Consider the following 17,539-nt stretch of genomic DNA (forward strand, 5'->3'; position numbering starts at 1 on the left):
TTGGAGGGTACAACCCGTGGTTTCGAAGGAAAGGGACAAAGAAGGGAAGACTTGGGCTTTTAAAGCTTGAGTTTTCACTGTTTCATTTTCTATTTTATTTTTTTTTAGGGGGCGATGGGCCCTCCAGGAGTACCAGGTCCAAAGGTGGGTACTGAAACCCTGAACCTGAGTCACTGTGCTTGATACTCAGGTGCCAAGGGATGTATCCAGCCCTAACCATCATCACTGGCTGTGGGAACATTGACCCCTTCCTCAAAAGCAAGGAAAGGGAATAATTCTGTGCATCAGCGGTCATTGGCCTGTGGAAGTCATTGCTGTGGGATGTTGCAGAGACCTGGAATGGCAGTGAGAGGCACTATCTCAATAATATAATAAATGCCATTTTTTTGTGGACAGTGAGAACCTGCAGAACTGTAATAGCCACGGTTAAATGTGTTTTGGGAGGAACATGAACTCTCATGCACCAGGGTTAATCCCAGCTCTGATGGGATGAGGAGGGATGAAGATGTGAGGAGCAGATTGTCTGACATCTGCATTTCAGGCACCTTCCTCTGAACCATCAGGAGATTCTCCTGAGCTGGGAGAAAAGTCTCTAAATTCAGTTTTGAGTGGCTTTTTGCATCTTCCTGAAGCATCCAGCTTCAGCTCACACTGGAAGTTGACACTAGAGCAAGACTGAAGTCCTGGGCACCAAATTTTCAGCAATTTTCAATTTTCGTCTCAGGAGATCTGAATTTCTCTGGCACAGAAAGCACCAGGCATGGGCTTAGGTGGTACAAAAGCCATCTCAGCACCATCCCAGGTTGGTACAGCTCTTGGAAGAGCAACCACATAGGATTGAGTTGCACTGCTCTCTGCACGTCCCCTTCTCCAGGTAACTCAGGTTATACTTGGAGTGACTGCTGATGCCCGAAGGAATATGAGCCACTGATTTATTTCAGGTCTGATAAAGTTAAAAAAAAAAAAAAATCCATGTTGACCCCAAAAGAAATTATTGTCATACTTCCAGGAGAGGTGAAAAATAGGGGAAAAAATATAATATTCATGGAAATGTTTCATTGGCCTGAAACAAAATATTTTGCTCTCCTTTGCAGCGATCTTTTTTTTTTAACCTTCATAAAATGGAGATGGATCTTAAATCTGTGAGGCCTTTGCAAGTGGTAACAGACAGTTTGCTGCTCATGTATTGATCTTCATGAGAGCAAAGACCTCCTTGAATTGCACAAACCTGTGAAGTCTGGGTGTGTGGCCAAGTGTTTCACTGAGAAAGTGCAAATTTTGGCAGGGTGCTCACCAGTAGGGTAACTGGTGATGTTGGCTTATGAGCTTATGAGCTCTTCCTGAGATGATATCAGAGGGTGCAGAAGGCAATCACTGCTGCTCTCCTTCATCCAGGGTGAACCAGGACCACCTGGGAGTGGAGAACCAATTGAGCCAAGGATGTGCCTCCAAATGAATCAAATCAGAAGGAATTTTTTCTAAATGAAGATTTTAATAAATACATAAGTTAATAAATTTATACGTAAATATAATTTACTTATATGTAAATATAACTTATATGTAAATATAAGCTCCAGACCTGCACGTTATCTGTGCAGTTAACTTCAGCTTTTCCAAAAGGCTGTCTCATCTTGAGCTCTCGAGCTCCTTGGGAGGAAACAGTCTGATCAAGCTCAGGATGGTCTATATATATACCTATAGCAATAAGTGCTTATGTATATTATATTAGGTAGTAAATGGTCATGATATAACTATCTAGTATATAATAACTGTATATTATAATATACATGCAGTTTAGTATTAGGCATTATATTTAAAGTATAGATAATAGCATGCTTGATTATACAACGTCTTAATTATAAATATAAATTGTAAATAATAGAGGTATTTAAAATAATATACAATGCATAAATGCATGGACTACATATATAATTTATGATATATCCCATATGTGATATATATATATATAAGAAAATCTTGATTTTCCTTTAATTTTTTACTTGCTTTCCCCATGGCTTTCACAACCTCCAGTGGAAGGACCATGCTCAGCACGCTCTACCGCAGCATGTGAGCTTTCAGGCTGATCCTGCTCTGCCAGTGGAGCCTAAAATCTTAACAAAAGCATCTTCTGTTTTTCAGGGTAACAAAGGGGAAGGTGGTGTTAAAGGGGAAAAGGTGAGACTGGGCAGCACTGGATAGCACAGCAGGAGGGAATCAGCCCTGGCTCCATATTCAGGCTCAGAACAGAGCAGCTGAGATATCAGGTTGGGGATCCAGGGAGGGAATTTGAGGTTCCCCCAAAACGTTTCTCGCAGTCTGGATGTAGATGACCAGGCCGTGTATCTATGTGCTGTGTAACCACAGAGTTCAGGAGCCTCTTGCTTCTGAAGGAGCCTTTGTGCATGGGATAGACCTTACATCAGTGGGAAATATCCTAGACAGTTTGCAACCAGCAAACACAACACACCAAACAACCCTTGATTGTTCTTTGCCAGTCCATCCTGTGCATCGACAGATTTATTTTATTGAGCTTGATTTCAATTTTGCTGCTTGAACAAGTGCTCCCCCAGCTGTTTATAAACTCAACGATCAAAAGAGACGGTGGATTTTTTTCCTAAGAATAACTACGATAATGAAAAGTGGAAATAGCTGTCAGTCTTTCTCAAGTCATTGGCCTGGAGTGGATATATGGGCTGTGTCCTGAGCCTCTTGTTTGACTGACCAGGCTCAGGAGGGTGCTGCAGCCCCTTTTATAGGAGAGGAGTGTGGATCCTGAGACAGGCACTGATGGTGGAAGGATGTCCAGGGCCTGGCAGTGATGGACCAGTCCTTGTTCCCTTGAGGTTATATGCTTTATTAGGTCCCTAAGGTGCTGTAAGCACAGTGGATACGCATGCTTGCAGCTTCCAGCTCTGAGCAGAGTCCCAGGGCTGGATTAGACAAAGCACTGACCTGGTCTGATTGCTCCCATAATCTCAGGGCTGTCTCCTGTCTCTCTGCTTTTCTCTTACAGGGACTCCCAGGACCTCCAGGGCCAAAGGGAGACCAAGTAAGTCAAACAGTAAGAGGGCATGTTTGGCTAGCTCAAGGGACGGTATCCCAAATTTCCCCAGCTTGTATGGCATGTGCAGATCTTGCAGGTGTAGTCAAGTGTGCTTATGGGGGGCTACACAGAGAAGAAGCCAGCAGGGAGTCACTTGAGCATCCCTGAAAGCTCAGAATCTCATTTCTGGTTTTCTCTTCACATTCTGAACAGGGTTTTGAGCTGATTTAAGGAGGAGATATTTTTTTTTTTCATTGTCCCAGGTTGTTCATTTTGTGTCATCTTGCTTTGCAGGGGAACCCAGGATTTCCAGGTGCTCCAGCTATGGGGGTAACTATGAGTGGATTACAGCCCTTCTTGTGCCATACAGCATCACCAACAGTGGTGCCAGTAGACCAAGGACCAAGAGATGCATCCCACTGAAGTGTGGGATGAACTAAGGGACTTTATCCCTAGCCCTCCAACCAGCCATGTCTTCTTCTCCCTTGCTCCATTTCTTTTTTCCTAGCCCTGTGCCACAGTTGCCCCCTGGCTTCTCAGAGGAGCAGAAGGATAAAGCCTCTCCCCTGCTCAAGCCTGTGTTCTGGACTTGTTCCCTTGTTCATGCTGCTCTGGTTCCTGCTGAAGAGACACTGCTGATGTCTCTTTTTTTTTTTTTGATTATTTGCCTTGTTCTCAAGTGGAAACAGGTTCCTCCAGCATCCTGTTCATGTCCTTCCAAATGCTAGGGCAGCTTTCAGGATAAATTTTGGTGGTGGCCACCTCTGTGCACTTCACAGCACTTCTGCAAGGGCTGTGGGAGCAGCTGGAAGTTGCACCGAGGGCTGAGACCCACCACCAGGACACACCGATGCATCCTGGAGGGTGCTTGAATGAGCAAGGGTGCCCTAGATTTCCTTCTGAGCAAAACCAACAGAATTGTTTTGGAGACACAAGGTAGGAAGACAGCTCCATGGTCCCAAAATCCAGCTCAGGGCTGCTCTGCAGAGTCATAGTGCGGCCTTTAACATTTATTTTTGTCCAAAGGTCAGTCCTTTGGTTTTTAAGCTGTTTGTTAGCAAAGGCTACAGCAGATATCTGTCAACTACCCCTCACTTATGAATGATATTTCGGTCTTATCCCTGGAGCCAAAATCTACTGAGGTTGGTGGGATCCCTTCACAAGCTTCCCTGGGCTTGGCATTTGTCTTGGAGCCCTTCCTGGTGTTTTCTGTCCCAGTGTAGGCAATGCATTTCCTATCCCATAACGAGGCTGAGATTCTCCTGCCTTGGAAGTGGTAGCACGAATAGACCCTCCTTTGAAAGGGAGATCCCTTCCCAAATAAGAGAGAACTTCTGTGATTTCTTTTTATCCTCAGGTTTTGGGACCACCAGGCAAGAAGGGTATGAGGGTAAGTCCATTAATTAACACTGCTTGAAACTTAGATGAAACTTTGACTAAGAAAAGAGAGGGCAGGGCTATTTACTGCCTGAATCATATATCCCTTGTGAAGGGCTGGAGAAGAGAGGTTGGAAAATTAGCAACAGTCTTGCCCTGCTGGTATTTCTTTTGCTTTTATTAACATTTTGTACCTGTCATTCTCTTTCTAGCTCCAGTCTGTGGGGAAATTTGCTATTTCCATGTGATAGTTTTAGAAGGTAGAGTTCATGGAAGACTCATCCCACTCACAGAAGCTAGTTTCCAGCCAAGGGAGGCATTGACACCAAGTCAAACAATAGCGGAGGCTGGAAGGGACTTCTGGAAGTCACCAGTCCCACCTTCTGCTCAAAATAGGGACAACTTCAAAACTGGGTCAGGTTCCCCAGGACCTTGCACTAAGCACCTCGAAGGATGGAGAGTTCTCCACCTCTTGGGACCCCTCACCCAGAATTTGGCCTCCCCATGACTGGAGGAAATTAAATTTCTCATATCAGGGAGGTCTCTGAGACAGAGCTGTTCCATGATTGATGTCCATATTCTACATCTGTTTTGTAGAGCAACACACATAGCTCACTTTTACAGTCTAGTCTTCATGGTGGTACATGGCCTGGAGTAGCTTTTTTTTTTTTTTTTCTTTATTCTTTATAGTTTATTGTCAATCTGCAGAGAAATTAAAGATCTCCCTTATCCTTGTAAGGAGTATTTACTGCAGGAGAAACTCCTCTGGGTTTTCTGACTCCTGGTATTCATGAAATACCCTCCAGACCTTCCTCACCCCTTAAAGCTAATGAGTTCTGCCCTTTTCTCTGGGCCTGGGTGTTTGTGCCACCTCCCTTCTTTGGTCTTATTCTCCAGATTGTTTAATGTGGGTTAGCAAAAATTTCTCTCTTATTCTAGGCTAGCTGCAGTTAGGTAGTGACCTGGGACCTGCATTTTTTGTGCTTGACACCACTATAAGAGCGCACATGGCACCTTGTAGTTGTGTGAAGTTACATAAAACATCAGCCATGTGGATGGATGGATGGATGGATGGATGGATGGATGGATGGATGGATGAATTTCCCAAGGGAATGGCTTTCAGAGTGGGTTGAAACTGCAGAATGCATCTCTAGCCAAGCCACATGAACAGAGCTTGGCTTTCCTGCATGATATTACTTGCTTTGGGGTTGTCTTTATCCACAGGGAGATATCGGACCAACAGGGGCCCTGGGACCACGAGGAGACAAAGGAATACAAGGAGACAAAGGAGAGAAGGTAATGCACTTGTTCTTCTCAGCACATGCTTTGTGGATGGAAGGGTTTTATTCACCACTTGCCTTCCTGTGTCAGACACTCCTGTGCTCTAAGCCCAGGGGAAACCTGTGCTCACATGGAGAAGTCAAAAACTGCTTGCAAAGAAGTCAGTGAGGGATGAGGAGTTACCAGTGCTTGGCTCACATGGCTGCCTGGGGTTGGTGAAAATTCTTGGGATCTGCTCTGGCCTTTCCTGCCATCTTATTTATGAGCTTGGAATTGCTCCTGGAAGACACCGTGTCCCTGTTTGCATCCTGCTTAGCACCAAACAGGGCACTAGCAACAAAATCCCATCCATTATAGCAGGGACAAGAAGTAGTCTGACCCTTAAGGGGCTGCAAAATAGCGGTGGGACAGGGACAGGTACCTGTGGTTATGGCACAGAATATATCGTGAAGAGCCTAGTGGGCTCATGTCTCCAATCTCTAAAACCAGGACAGTGAAACTGAGGCACTTGCTGGCTTCACCAAATAGTGCTTTTTGAAAATTAGCATCTCCTAGAGGTGGCAGGCAGCGTGGTGAGGAGGCAGAGGGATGTGGCAAGATGGGGAATGTGGAGCCAGAGAGGAAAAGCTCTTTGGTGATGCCTTGAGATATTCATTGGCTTTGTTTTTGTGATTTTTTTTTTCAGGGAAGCCCAGGTTTTGGCATTCCTGGTCAGCCCGGGCTGAAGGGAGACCCAGGGGACAGGGTAAGTGGAGCAACACACAGGGTATGAAAGAGAAAGCTAACAGACACACTGGGAGGTTCAGAGGCAATCTCTCAGTCACTCCCACGGGGATCTTTGCACCTGACCTTGGAAGACAATGCTCCTCCAAAATGCAGAGAGAGGATCGCTCCTAAATCTGGAGTAAAGCTCATCTGGTGATGCTGCAAGGAAGAAAGCCAAGGAATCCCCATTCCCAGTGGTTTTGTGGCCCGAGGGCAAGCCTGAGCTTTATCTTCCTGACTTTTGTGTTTAAGGCACTCCTGCATGTATTCACTGATGGCTAGTAAAGGTTAATGCCTTCACGTTTCCTCCTGTGAAGGTATTAATTGTCTCTTTCACTTTAATGTAGTCAAAACTTGCAAAAAATAGCATATTTGAGATCCCCACCCCTCTGTCAAAGTCATTCATGGAATTAGTGATTTCAGAAATGATAAAGATGTGCATCTAGACAATGTCTGCTTGTAGGAGCCCCTCTTGGGATCAGATTTTTTCCCCTTCTTTGCATCATACTAGGCTGTTTCAGCTGCTACCACCTCCTAAGGGCAGCATTGCAGCACTGAGTCTGATGCTTACACCCTTTAGATAACACAGAGGACCCTCATCTGAAATTTTTCAACCTCTGTCATTGTCACTGTGTGACTAACGGTCTGTATTTCTGCAGGGAAATGTAGGTTTGTCTGGGAAACCGGGTCAAAAGGTGAGTATTTGATGCAGTTACTGCAACGTGTAAGGCACCATCTCCTGACTGATGTCTGTGTCACTCAAAGCAGCTTGAGTCAGTGTGGTTTTAACTTTGCCGTGGGGCTAGTGCCAAAATTTCGGGAGTGTTCAGAAGCTGAAAGGTCTGAACAGATCCTACTCTGCTGGAGTCTCCAGGTGACATGCAGAGCCCTGCACAGATAAATGTTGAAAACATGCAGGAAGTGGGGCTCAAAACTCCTGCAAAACCTGTCTTGTAGGAAGCAATTGTATGGCCATGATGCCCGGCACGCTCCTTGAACCTGCCCTACAATATCTTAAATGTGAGGACTATGAAATCCAGAAGAGGAATGTAACAACTGCCTTGTTTTCCTTAGGGGGAAATAGGTCTAAAGGGAGAGAAAGGTGAACCAGGAGTACCTGGGAAACCAGGCGAGACCGGACTAAGAGGTAAAGATGTAAGTAGAAGCTCACAATCCAGGCAGACGGTCGTGCTGAACCCCTTTAATCCACCACTCAGTGCCAAGCTCTCAACCCCACGTTATGCCCTTGCAGCAGAAAGTAGGAACAAGTGATGAGATGGGACCAGTCTGAAACAAATATCTTATATAGGGCTGGATGGGAAAGCAACAGTGGTCAACAACACGAGTCCAGGCCTCTAATTAGCCATGCTGGCTTGCTGTTTGAGGGATCCACCTTCCTACTTGCTCTGTCCTTTCATAGCAAACAAGAACATAGACCCTATTGGGGTGTGCTTCAGGCTAGGTTTTGGGGTGAGGTCTCTTCATGCATGGTCAGGGTGGTGCAAGTGCCTGGCACCACGGTGTTTATGTTACACCGTATGGATGCAGCATCTTTTTTTTTTTTTTACCTCTTATTCAACATTGTGCTTTTTTGTTGTTGTTTTTTTTTGGTCTGGTTTGGGTTGGTTTGGGTTTTGCAGTTGAACCTGTCTGCCATGCAGGAACCTTCACGGTGTGCAGTCACACCAGCCCTGAAGGACTTGCTGTGTTTTTTAGGGTACAGCAGCTCCCTCTTATAACCATCCAAGGTGGCCTTTCCCAAGAGCTTCACAGCTCGCTGGCTTCAGATAAACCTCTCCTACAAGCAGTTTTCAGACTTTTCTTCAGTTCAAAGGGCTGAGCTGACCCCTGAGCATCAGGTGGAATAAGATCACCAAGAGGAGGCTTAAATAAAAAAGAAAAAAAAGCAGCTGTATTTCTGAGCCCAAAGCACTGCACAATTCCCCTGAGTTCAGAGCCATGGTGATTTCAGAATCAGACCAAGAGTTCTTAGCCTGAGCGGGAAATTAGTGTAAAACAACTTGCTGCAAGACAAAATGTAACCCAGCATTTTTGCATTGTGTTTTAGGGAGAACCAGGGAAGAAAGGCACCTCCGGGACAAAGGTAACATAAACTTTTAGTGCTCTCAGACAAGGCATTGCATGAGTTAGTTAAAAAGAATCTGCAAAACTAATCCCTTTGTTTTGAAGCTGACCCCTGCTCGTTTTATTTCCTGTTGCCTTGTCCTTGGGTTAGATGAGGCTGTGAAGAACCCTCTCCATATTTCCCATGACTTTTGTTTCTTTTATTTCAGCTTTGGCTTCATCTTCCAAAGCTAAAGGCTGAAAAACAAAGGCCAAAAAAGAATCAATGTGTGTTTTCTTTGGGAGAGAGATCTTTACACTGTCCAGCAGAAACCATTTGTTGTGACAAATCATAGTAGGGTTTGGTGGAAATAACCCAGTTTCCCCCATAAGTATGAATAGGTTGTTTTCATCATCAATCCCATTTATTCCAGCTCTAGGGCTGCTCTGAAACATCACACCTAGTCAACAGTTGATATTTCACATCACCATAAGCCTGCCTTTGTACCAACTTTCCAAGCATTAAGCAATGCCCAAGAGGTGCCCTTACCTTCTTTTAGGACCACTGGGATAGTAGTTGACTTGTTTCTCCCCCTTTAAATTGTTTCCTTCAGGTGTAAATGGAGTAAAATTAGTATCACCAAGGAAGGCTCAATGCAACCGAAGAAGGTATTTTAAAGCTCCTATTCCTCTCTTTTAGGGAGAAGCTGGTGCCCCTGGAGAACCAGGAGAAAGAGGAATGAGGGTAATAATTGAAATTATAGTGATTTTCTGCCCAGGTGAGTTTTCTGCTCTGCTACCACCTGGGCCCCCTGCTCTGTCCAGGAGGAAAGGAGTTCCTTCTCCAGCCCAGCAAGAATCCTCATTCAGAAGTTTCCATGTGCAACTATTTATTCCATGGGTGAAATATCCTGGAGGGAATCATTTTACTTGTTTGCTTTACGTTCTGAAGCTCCTTGGCAGGCTCTATTTCTGACTGATTGCTTCTCTGAATCCTTTCTTGTAGGGCCCACTTGGACTCCCAGGACGACCTGGAGAGCAGGGCATAAAAGGCGACACAGGACAACCTGGAAAGGACGTAAGGAATGCCCAAAGCAGCAGCTGAGAGAGGAAGGGCTTGGGATAGTGCACTGCCAGTCAAAGACAGAACTGTATTTTTTCTACCTTATGGCGTGCAAGGCACAGAAAGCTCCCTCCCTTTCTCCTGGGGAGGGATTTCCTCTTCAAAGGGAGGATTAGGGCTCTTTCTCCCTTCTTGTTTGACTAGGATTGTGCACCAGGTGGTGCTGAGCATGCAAACCTTCCCCAGCCCCACGCTGCTGGAAACAAAATGCTCAGCCCTGTCTCAGTCTGGTAAAGAGGGAAGGGAAAGGATGCGCTTGTGTTCTGTCTGATCTCCCTCTAATAGCTTAAGAAAACACTGGCTGGCATAAGCTACATTTGTCAGAGGGACAGAGGTCTCAAAGGCATGGCATTTCTACAAATTTTGGTAAAATGAGCATCTGGCTGGGGGAGAGAAAGTCCCTAACAAGCCTACCCACTGGGGAAGAGGCTACTAACCTCACCCCTTATTAAATATCAGAGAGCATCCTCTGCAGGAGTGATGTTGAATTCCAGGTTTCATTAGCTCCGTTGCTCTAGGAAGGGCTTGTTAGTCCACTAGATGCTGAGCTAGCAAAAAGATGCTGAGCCCCCCTCCCCTCCCATGGCTTCCTCTCATCCTGCCTCTCTCTCCCCCTCCTAGGGAATCACTGGAGAGAAGGGAGACAAGGGCGATTCTGTAGGTTTGCACATTCCCATTTATAACCTTGCATGAAAGAGTCTGTTTGGAGGCTGAAGTGCTGAAGTGCACCACTCACTTTTTTTTGGGGGGGTTATGGGGATGTTGTATCTTCCTAGGGTAAGCCTGGTCTGCCTGGAACTCCTGGAAGCATTGTGAGTAACATCTTCTTCTACTGACTTCCACATTTGATCAGGAAAGGGATATGTCGAGATTTATCATGAATCCTGGGTACCACAGGGGACACACTGCCAGAAATTATTGCTTTCAGCAGCATGTGCTGTACAGAGGATTTCCTTATCAAAACAGCACCCTGAATCTCTGACCTGTGAGCACAAAGATGCTACACTGGTATCCCGTTGGTTTGAGCCCAGACATAACGGGATCACATTGCTGGTTAATTTCAGAGAAAGCTGCTGGCTTGGGACCCATGGTTAAGGGCTACCTGGGACAAAAGGCACGTGGAGGTGAGAGCTCACATCAAAGACATCTTCCTTCACCGCATTTCTTCCATTTTTTTGTAGGTGTCTTCTCTGGAAAACACCATCACCCTGAAAGGTGAAAAGGTAAGGTCTCCTTCTACCTGAAGAAGCTTTGCCTTGAAGCTGAATATGTGATTATTGTAGTTATGTCATATATTCTGTAATTTCGTTACTTTTATAAGTCCAAGTCTGCAAACACAGCCTGAAACTTGCAGGCTCCTTAAGCAAATTCTTGCTGTTCCCACCTCCAGCAGCAAAGCTACTCCAAACTCCACGTATCACTGTTGATGATGCTGGGGCAAGGTGAAATACAATTCTTCCCAGTCCTCTTGTGTTTTCAGGGAAAACAAAAGAGAATATTTCAGCGCAGAAATTGGGAGGATATAATAAGACAATGAAGTTTGTTGCCAGCCCAATGGTTTTGCAGAAAGGCAATAAGATGACAGGGATGCTGCTACTCCAGTAGTTTGTCCAGCACAAGTCTATTGCTATTGCAGAAGCTCCCTTGCTCAAGCAATAGCTCTGTCTGGAAGGGATTGAAGGAGCTTTTGCCCAGCACCAGTACTTGGAGGGATCTCAGTGACATGGATCCAGCACAGAGATATCAGTGATAGGATGCAGCAGAGCCGGAGTCATTCCATCCTATCACCAGCCCTCTGAAAAGATCACTGAAAATATCACCCAGCCCCTCATGACTTGGTGCCAGTCTGCCTAAATTCTATCTGGGGAATGCCCAAATAGTGATCAAGAGCAAAGCAGCTCCTTGCCCCCTCTTGCCCTGCTTATTTATGGTCTGTTTAGCAAGCAAATGGCAAAGCTGCCTGCAAGCCATCATGCCATGTGCAGCCCCAGTGCAGGAACAGAGGTGGGGTCATGGAGCAATTTGAGTAATCAAAAAGCCCAATATGATGAAAAATGTATTTAATGCATTTAAATCCCTCTGTTCAACAAAGTTTGTGAGATGGTCATTTATTTTATGCACCATGCAGCTGGGGTCAGGAGAGGAGAGGAGGCAGCCAGGGGGGAGGCAGGGCAGCCACAGCATTGATTTCTGCCAAATTTCGATGTCTGCCAAATTTCACTGAGAGGAAAGGCTTGTTCAGAGAGAGGCAGAGTGTTTACCTAGATGGCTGCTTTGTAGGCAGGTCTGGGCTTTCCAGTTCACCCACAGGACTCGGTCACAGGCAAAGACTGGGAGAACAAGGCAGTATCATCGTGGGTCTGTCCCCTCCCCAAACCCTACATGAGATATCCAGGTTTTGCTTCATTGGCCAACCTGTGATGGCAAAGAAATCCAGGAGAATTTTAGTTTGTGAGGAGGAGTAACACCATTATTAGCCCAAGTAGATATGAGGGGAAAAGAATAAACAGAAAAGCTCTTAGGGATGTGAAACTGTCTTAAGGACCTAGGTAGCATACTTCAAGTGAAGAGCAGAGTTGCTCCAAATTTACCTTAATTACGTGAATTAATAAGGTAGTTACAAGAAAAGTCTGGTTGGTCCATGCGGAAAAGACAGGGATTTTGTTAGGATGAGGCCGGCATAGGCCAGTAGGTGGGAAATGCCATAAAGCTCGATGAAACCACTGTGAATATTAGAGGGGCTGAAGAACTAACACGTTCCTGCTGGCTTGCAGGGGGATCGCGGGAAGGATGGTTTGAAAGGTGAAAGAGGACCTCCAGGCCCAAAGGTAGGTGCTCGAATGCGTGGAGGCATCTTTGTGTTGGGCTGTCCGGAGGGGAAGAGAAAGAGAACCCATCTCAGATCTCTTCTTACCCCAAAAACATCAGGTTTTTCAAAGCAGGCGTCATGAGCTGGGCTCGTAAGCTTGTGGTCATCGTGATGTAAGCCCTACAACCCAATTTCGTAAATATATGACATGTAGGAAGGAAGGTGCTGTTCAGGAGCTGGGCGGGATACATTTCTAAAATGCTTGGGGTATTTGCTTTCTTTCCTCCCCTCCTGCAACTTGAAGATCACATCAGAAAGGAATGGAAAGAGAAAATGCTTCTGCTACAACACGCATCTAGAGATCTTTAGAGGTGGGACCAACTGCTCCGCTAACAAAGAGGAAAATGGTGAAGAAAGCAACATCAGTGGGTGCAGGTAGATGTCCTGATGTACCCAGTTTATCCAGCGCATCCCCACGATGTGGCTTCTTTGCCCCAGCACACCTTGGCATGGAGATGCAGCACCACTGGGGCCTTCCTGACGCCCTTCATTCCACCGGAATCTGTCAGTGCAGAAACCAGATTTCAGTGAAATGAAGCCCGTCAGAGAGGCAGGTCAGCCCCTGGTCCCATCAGATGCTCCTTGCCCTACCACTGGACTTCCCAAGCTGTTGCAGCTCATCCAGCATTTCATCCATGGCAGTGGCTCATGATCTCTCACCTGGAGACCCACGTCATATTGGTCAAAGAGAGACAGAAAACCCATCCCTGGGACTTAAACCCATCAGAGATATTTGACCCAGACTGTGCATGGTGGTGTGGAGGGCCACCAGGACCACAGCCACCCCTAGAAGGGACCACAGTCCCTGGGAGCATCTTGGCCACCCAATGCCTTGTTGCCACAACCACACAACTTCCAACCATGGCACTGGCAGTACCGGTGGCATTGAGGGGCCAACTGCACTTAGGTTTTTATGTCTTGTGCATGGCTGAGGAATGGAGAAGGAGTAGATTCAGTCTGTGGCAAGGAGGATTGCCTCCAGAGCAACGGGTCACCCTCTCATTGCATTTATACATGCCAAGTGGAAATGTGGGAGCTTGTTAAATTTTTATTTTTTAAAAAAAAAAAAACCTCTTTGGTGATGCTCAAGTCAAACTCTGGTCCAGCCTGACCCTAAAAACACAGCCATTGCCTGCATCTGATGGAGGAGCAAAGGAGCCCATGCAGTAGGGTGGGATTCAAACCCCTCTGAGAGCCAATAGAGCTTTTTCTGGGGTCACGGAGCCGGATGGTGGCAGACTTCTGCCCATTCTTGATGCTCGATGGTACAACTTAATTAATTGTTGTTATTTGTTTGAAGGGAGAGCCCGGTCCACCAGGAAAAGGAGTGGAAATGAAGGTAATGACAATAAAAAATTTGGAGCGTATTAATGTTGGCAACACCTCCCTCTCTACCAATGGTTGGGATGGCAGAGGGGACCCCATGCATGCCCCCAGGCTTAGCCATCACCACCCGTGCAGCCAGCTTCCCAGGTTGGAAAGGGGAGGAAAAGTATTATCATGTTCAGTCCTTCAGGAAATGCCATTTTCTCCTCTCCCTGCTGTGTTTCCCAGGGCACTGGAGTCAGGCTGCTGCTCAGCAGGGGGCATTTCTTCTGCTCTTTGGGGCTGGCCTTTAGTCATGTCCTTACCTTTCTTTCTTCTGGCAGGATCTGGAGAGACTTTTTGAAGAAAATGGTATTAAGGTATGTAACGCCTTGACCTTCCTCTTGACAAGGTGATTGCAATTAAGCTTTTCCATCTATCCACTCTGGTCTTCTGGAGTTGATGTGTGCTCCTCTGAGCCCAGCACTCACAAGAAGGCATGATGTCTTCCATCTTCCATGGATGAGGCATCTACAATTTCTCTGGGCAATGCCAAATCCCCATTCAGAGCTTGGTGCTGCCGCCTGGGTTGGTTGGTGGAGTGTCCTGCAGCAGCACTGGGTCTGCACAGCCAGGAAGAGGAGACCCCCCAGGTTCCTCTGGGTGCTTTGGCCATCTTGTTTTTTACATCTTGTTTAGTGCAAAAGCCAATTTGGGCTGCCCCTTCACTGATAGCACAAATAATTGTGACTTATCACTGCAATACAGCCATGCTAGGTCGGTGGCCTCCCTCTCCAGTCTCAAGGTAGGCACCAAGCTCAGGAATTGTGATGAACCTCAGCTTTTAGTATCTACCAGCTAGGCCCTTATTGTTGAGCTCATTGCCCTCAGCTCCTTTTTGTGAGCTCCGGAGATGTGACCAAGGGTGGTGAGGAACTGACTTATTCAATCGGGTGTAGGGGATCTTATTTACAGTGGGGAGAGCCCCTGCGTAAGCACCATCGATCAGATCCTAGATGCCCAAACCTTAAGCACCTATATTTAAATCAGCTGTTGGCTGTCAGGGCCAGATCGTAAAATCCCAGAATCATTAGGGTTGGAAAAGACCTCCAAGACCGTCTGGTCCAACCATCCCCTACCACCAATGTCACCAGCTAAACCATGTCCCTAAGCACCACGTCCAACCTTTCCTTGAGTACCAATGCCTAACTAATGCCCTGTGAGCTGACTGGAAACGCATCAGCAATCTTTTTGGGGTGGCTTTTCTTGGACTGTTGTGTCTTGGGGATGGGAGGGTGACAGCAGACCATTGCCTGAATGGTCCATGCTGTTGGCAGCTGGCATTGCTGAAGGATCTCTCCAACGTGCTGCTACGGGATGGGCTGGATGGGCTGATTCAGCAGTTGGGCAGCTCCAGGACAAGCAAAGCCTCCAGGAGAAAGCAGACACTTGCACGGACTGCTAAGCATGGTGTGAGTATTCATCATCCTCAGGGGGACCTAGAAGGAAATGAATCAGTGAAGGCTTCAGGGTCACCTCTGTCATCAAGCAGGCTATGGTGACTTGCAGCCAGCTTAGTCTGGAAGGGGCTGGGGGCTCTCACCAGGATTTTGGAACTATGGGTTAAGTTGCTGAGATTGCAAAGCACCTGGTTTTCAGGGAAATGAAAGAATCAGCTCCTGATATTTGGTGGTGGTAGCTAGAAGCCATCATCTATAGCTCAGAGAGGCTGGGGGTTGCTGGACTGGTGGACGTGTGAGGGGATCAAAGCAGAAGAAAGGATAAGAAAAGACCAAAAGGGTGGCCTCAAAAGTGAGAGGGATCCCAGGGACACAGAATTAATTGGGAAAGAAGGCCTGGAAATGACAAGCAGGGTCTGGCTGCCTGCTCAATCTACCCTGGCACAGGAAGGCCAGCAGGTGGGACAGAGCATGCCAGGGTGGTGGGCAGAAATAAGCCATCAGGACCCAGCTTTTTGCATTTGTGGTTCTTTGGAGCTCAAGTTTGTCCTGGCCACAGCAAACCACTTTTTTTGAGGTTGCAGGATTCGCTGAAGTTTGATACTTCTCGTGATGCCATGGCCAGAAGCGAGGTGACAGAAGAAGCACAGAGCCTGGCAGCGGAGCCTCCGTTTAGGGTGCTGGTGTCTGAAGGACCCCCTAAGGTGACAAAAACAGCAGAGCTGATGAAATGGAGTCACATAGATCTGTACTCTTGTCCACCCAGTCTGCTGCAGCAATAATAGAGCTCTCACATCTTATGTGTGCCAGATGCCTGGGAGCGCCCAGCCCATGCTCCAGCGATGATCCTCCTGCTGATTCCTCATCCTCCCTTGTAGAGGCTGTAATCTAGGTGTGTCTCCTGCCCCAGCAGGGATGGATCCAATCCTGCTGTCAGATTGGGCTGAGATTGCCCAAGGAACAGTTCCTGCCATGACTCCACAGCCCTCATTTGCTTGAGTAACCAGGCTAATTGCTAGAGATAATCTAGTCACCTACATCCTCTGCAATTTCAAGTAACAGATTGTGGTTGTGGGAATTACAAATTTTAGTGATAAGACTTAATCTCCACCCTGGACCTGAGTTCCTGTGTGTTACAGCACACCTCCAGGAATAAATTCAGAAGGCTGTATCCAGGCCACCTCTCATAGCTGTTGGATGAGTCCTGGCTCTTAATTTGCCCACACTAGACAGTCCTGATAAGAGAGAGCCCAGGAAACAGTAACAGCAGCCGAGGTGAGGCTTTTTAATCCTCTTTTACAACAGTCAAGAAGTGACTCACTCTCCACAAACCCTTGTTGGTCACTGGTAGGAAATGTTGTCTGTATCTGGAGCACAAGAGATGTGGGAGCATTTGGAGCCAGATCTGATGATTTTATCTTCTTCTGTGGTTGGTTCAGTGATGACCCAGTTGCTCAGGCTTAGGTCAAGACAGGCTCATCCCCCCTCTGTCCAGGCTCTTCCTGTGATCTCAGGTGAGATGCCTTACTTTTCCAGATTGTTGCAACCTGGATGACTGTCTTTTAGGGTCTTGAGGGGAATGAAGTGCTCACCAGTAAATGTGTTTGCACCAGAGAGCTCAAGAGACTGAAAATAGACATGTGGCAGAAAGCCTGGAGCCAGCAATGTTGGGATTTGGGGCATGGAGACACCAAAGCTGTCTCTGTTGGGTTTATTAGGGACAGCATCTGGAAATTGGTCACATCATGTGCTAGATGGCCTTTGTAAGATAGGGTGTGCTACGTAGTCTGTGCTGAAAGAAGCCACATGACTTTGTGGTGTACTCAATGATATGCCAGAGATGTGCTCCAAGAGACACAGCTTTTCAGATACCAGCATGGACCTATGAAAATAACCGAGTTTCGCTCATCTTTGTGGGTCAGGGCGCTCCACAAATGTTGTCACTGTCTCTGCCACCATGAATGGAGGTTTGGAGTATGCTTATGTTATAAATGGCTCAGGATTCAAATTAGGATTAAATAAAAAAATAGGATTTATTGAAAGAATATAAAGGAATAGAGGTAAGCAAACAGCGCTGGGTGCACCGGGAGTCTCCGCTCCACCAGGACGCACACCAGTTACATCAAGCAGCTGATTTTTATGCTCCTAGACTAATACATATTCATTACTACTTCTAAAAAAAATAGATTATTAAAATTAGCTTCCGGGGTGCAGTCCCTCCTACTGAAGCATGCTCAGTCTCCTCTGGGGTC

General features: G+C 46.6%; 1 protein-coding gene across 1 annotated transcript in view; it reads left to right on the forward strand.

The window, feature by feature from the left end:
- Positions 1-17,539, forward strand: part of LOC309874233 (uncharacterized protein) — a gene marked incomplete at both ends in the record, with an annotated part of 100,699 nt that overhangs the window by 31,292 nt on the left and 51,868 nt on the right. Inside the window, 18 exons of the mRNA XM_082752246.1 lie at positions 109-144; positions 3,014-3,049; positions 4,401-4,433; positions 5,645-5,716; positions 6,387-6,446; positions 7,126-7,161; positions 7,541-7,621; positions 8,535-8,570; positions 9,231-9,275; positions 9,537-9,608; positions 10,275-10,310; positions 10,430-10,465; positions 10,835-10,876; positions 12,428-12,481; positions 13,823-13,861; positions 14,172-14,207; positions 15,165-15,299; positions 15,872-15,991. Coding sequence (XP_082608372.1) covers positions 109-144; positions 3,014-3,049; positions 4,401-4,433; positions 5,645-5,716; positions 6,387-6,446; positions 7,126-7,161; positions 7,541-7,621; positions 8,535-8,570; positions 9,231-9,275; positions 9,537-9,608; positions 10,275-10,310; positions 10,430-10,465; positions 10,835-10,876; positions 12,428-12,481; positions 13,823-13,861; positions 14,172-14,207; positions 15,165-15,299; positions 15,872-15,991 — 1,005 coding nt within the window. The remainder of the gene's footprint in view (positions 1-108; positions 145-3,013; positions 3,050-4,400; positions 4,434-5,644; positions 5,717-6,386; positions 6,447-7,125; positions 7,162-7,540; positions 7,622-8,534; positions 8,571-9,230; positions 9,276-9,536; positions 9,609-10,274; positions 10,311-10,429; positions 10,466-10,834; positions 10,877-12,427; positions 12,482-13,822; positions 13,862-14,171; positions 14,208-15,164; positions 15,300-15,871; positions 15,992-17,539) is intronic.

This window comes from Aythya marila, assembly GCF_965140915.1.
Source record: "Aythya marila genome assembly, chromosome: 1".
Classification (NCBI taxonomy): domain Eukaryota; kingdom Metazoa; phylum Chordata; class Aves; order Anseriformes; family Anatidae; genus Aythya; species Aythya marila.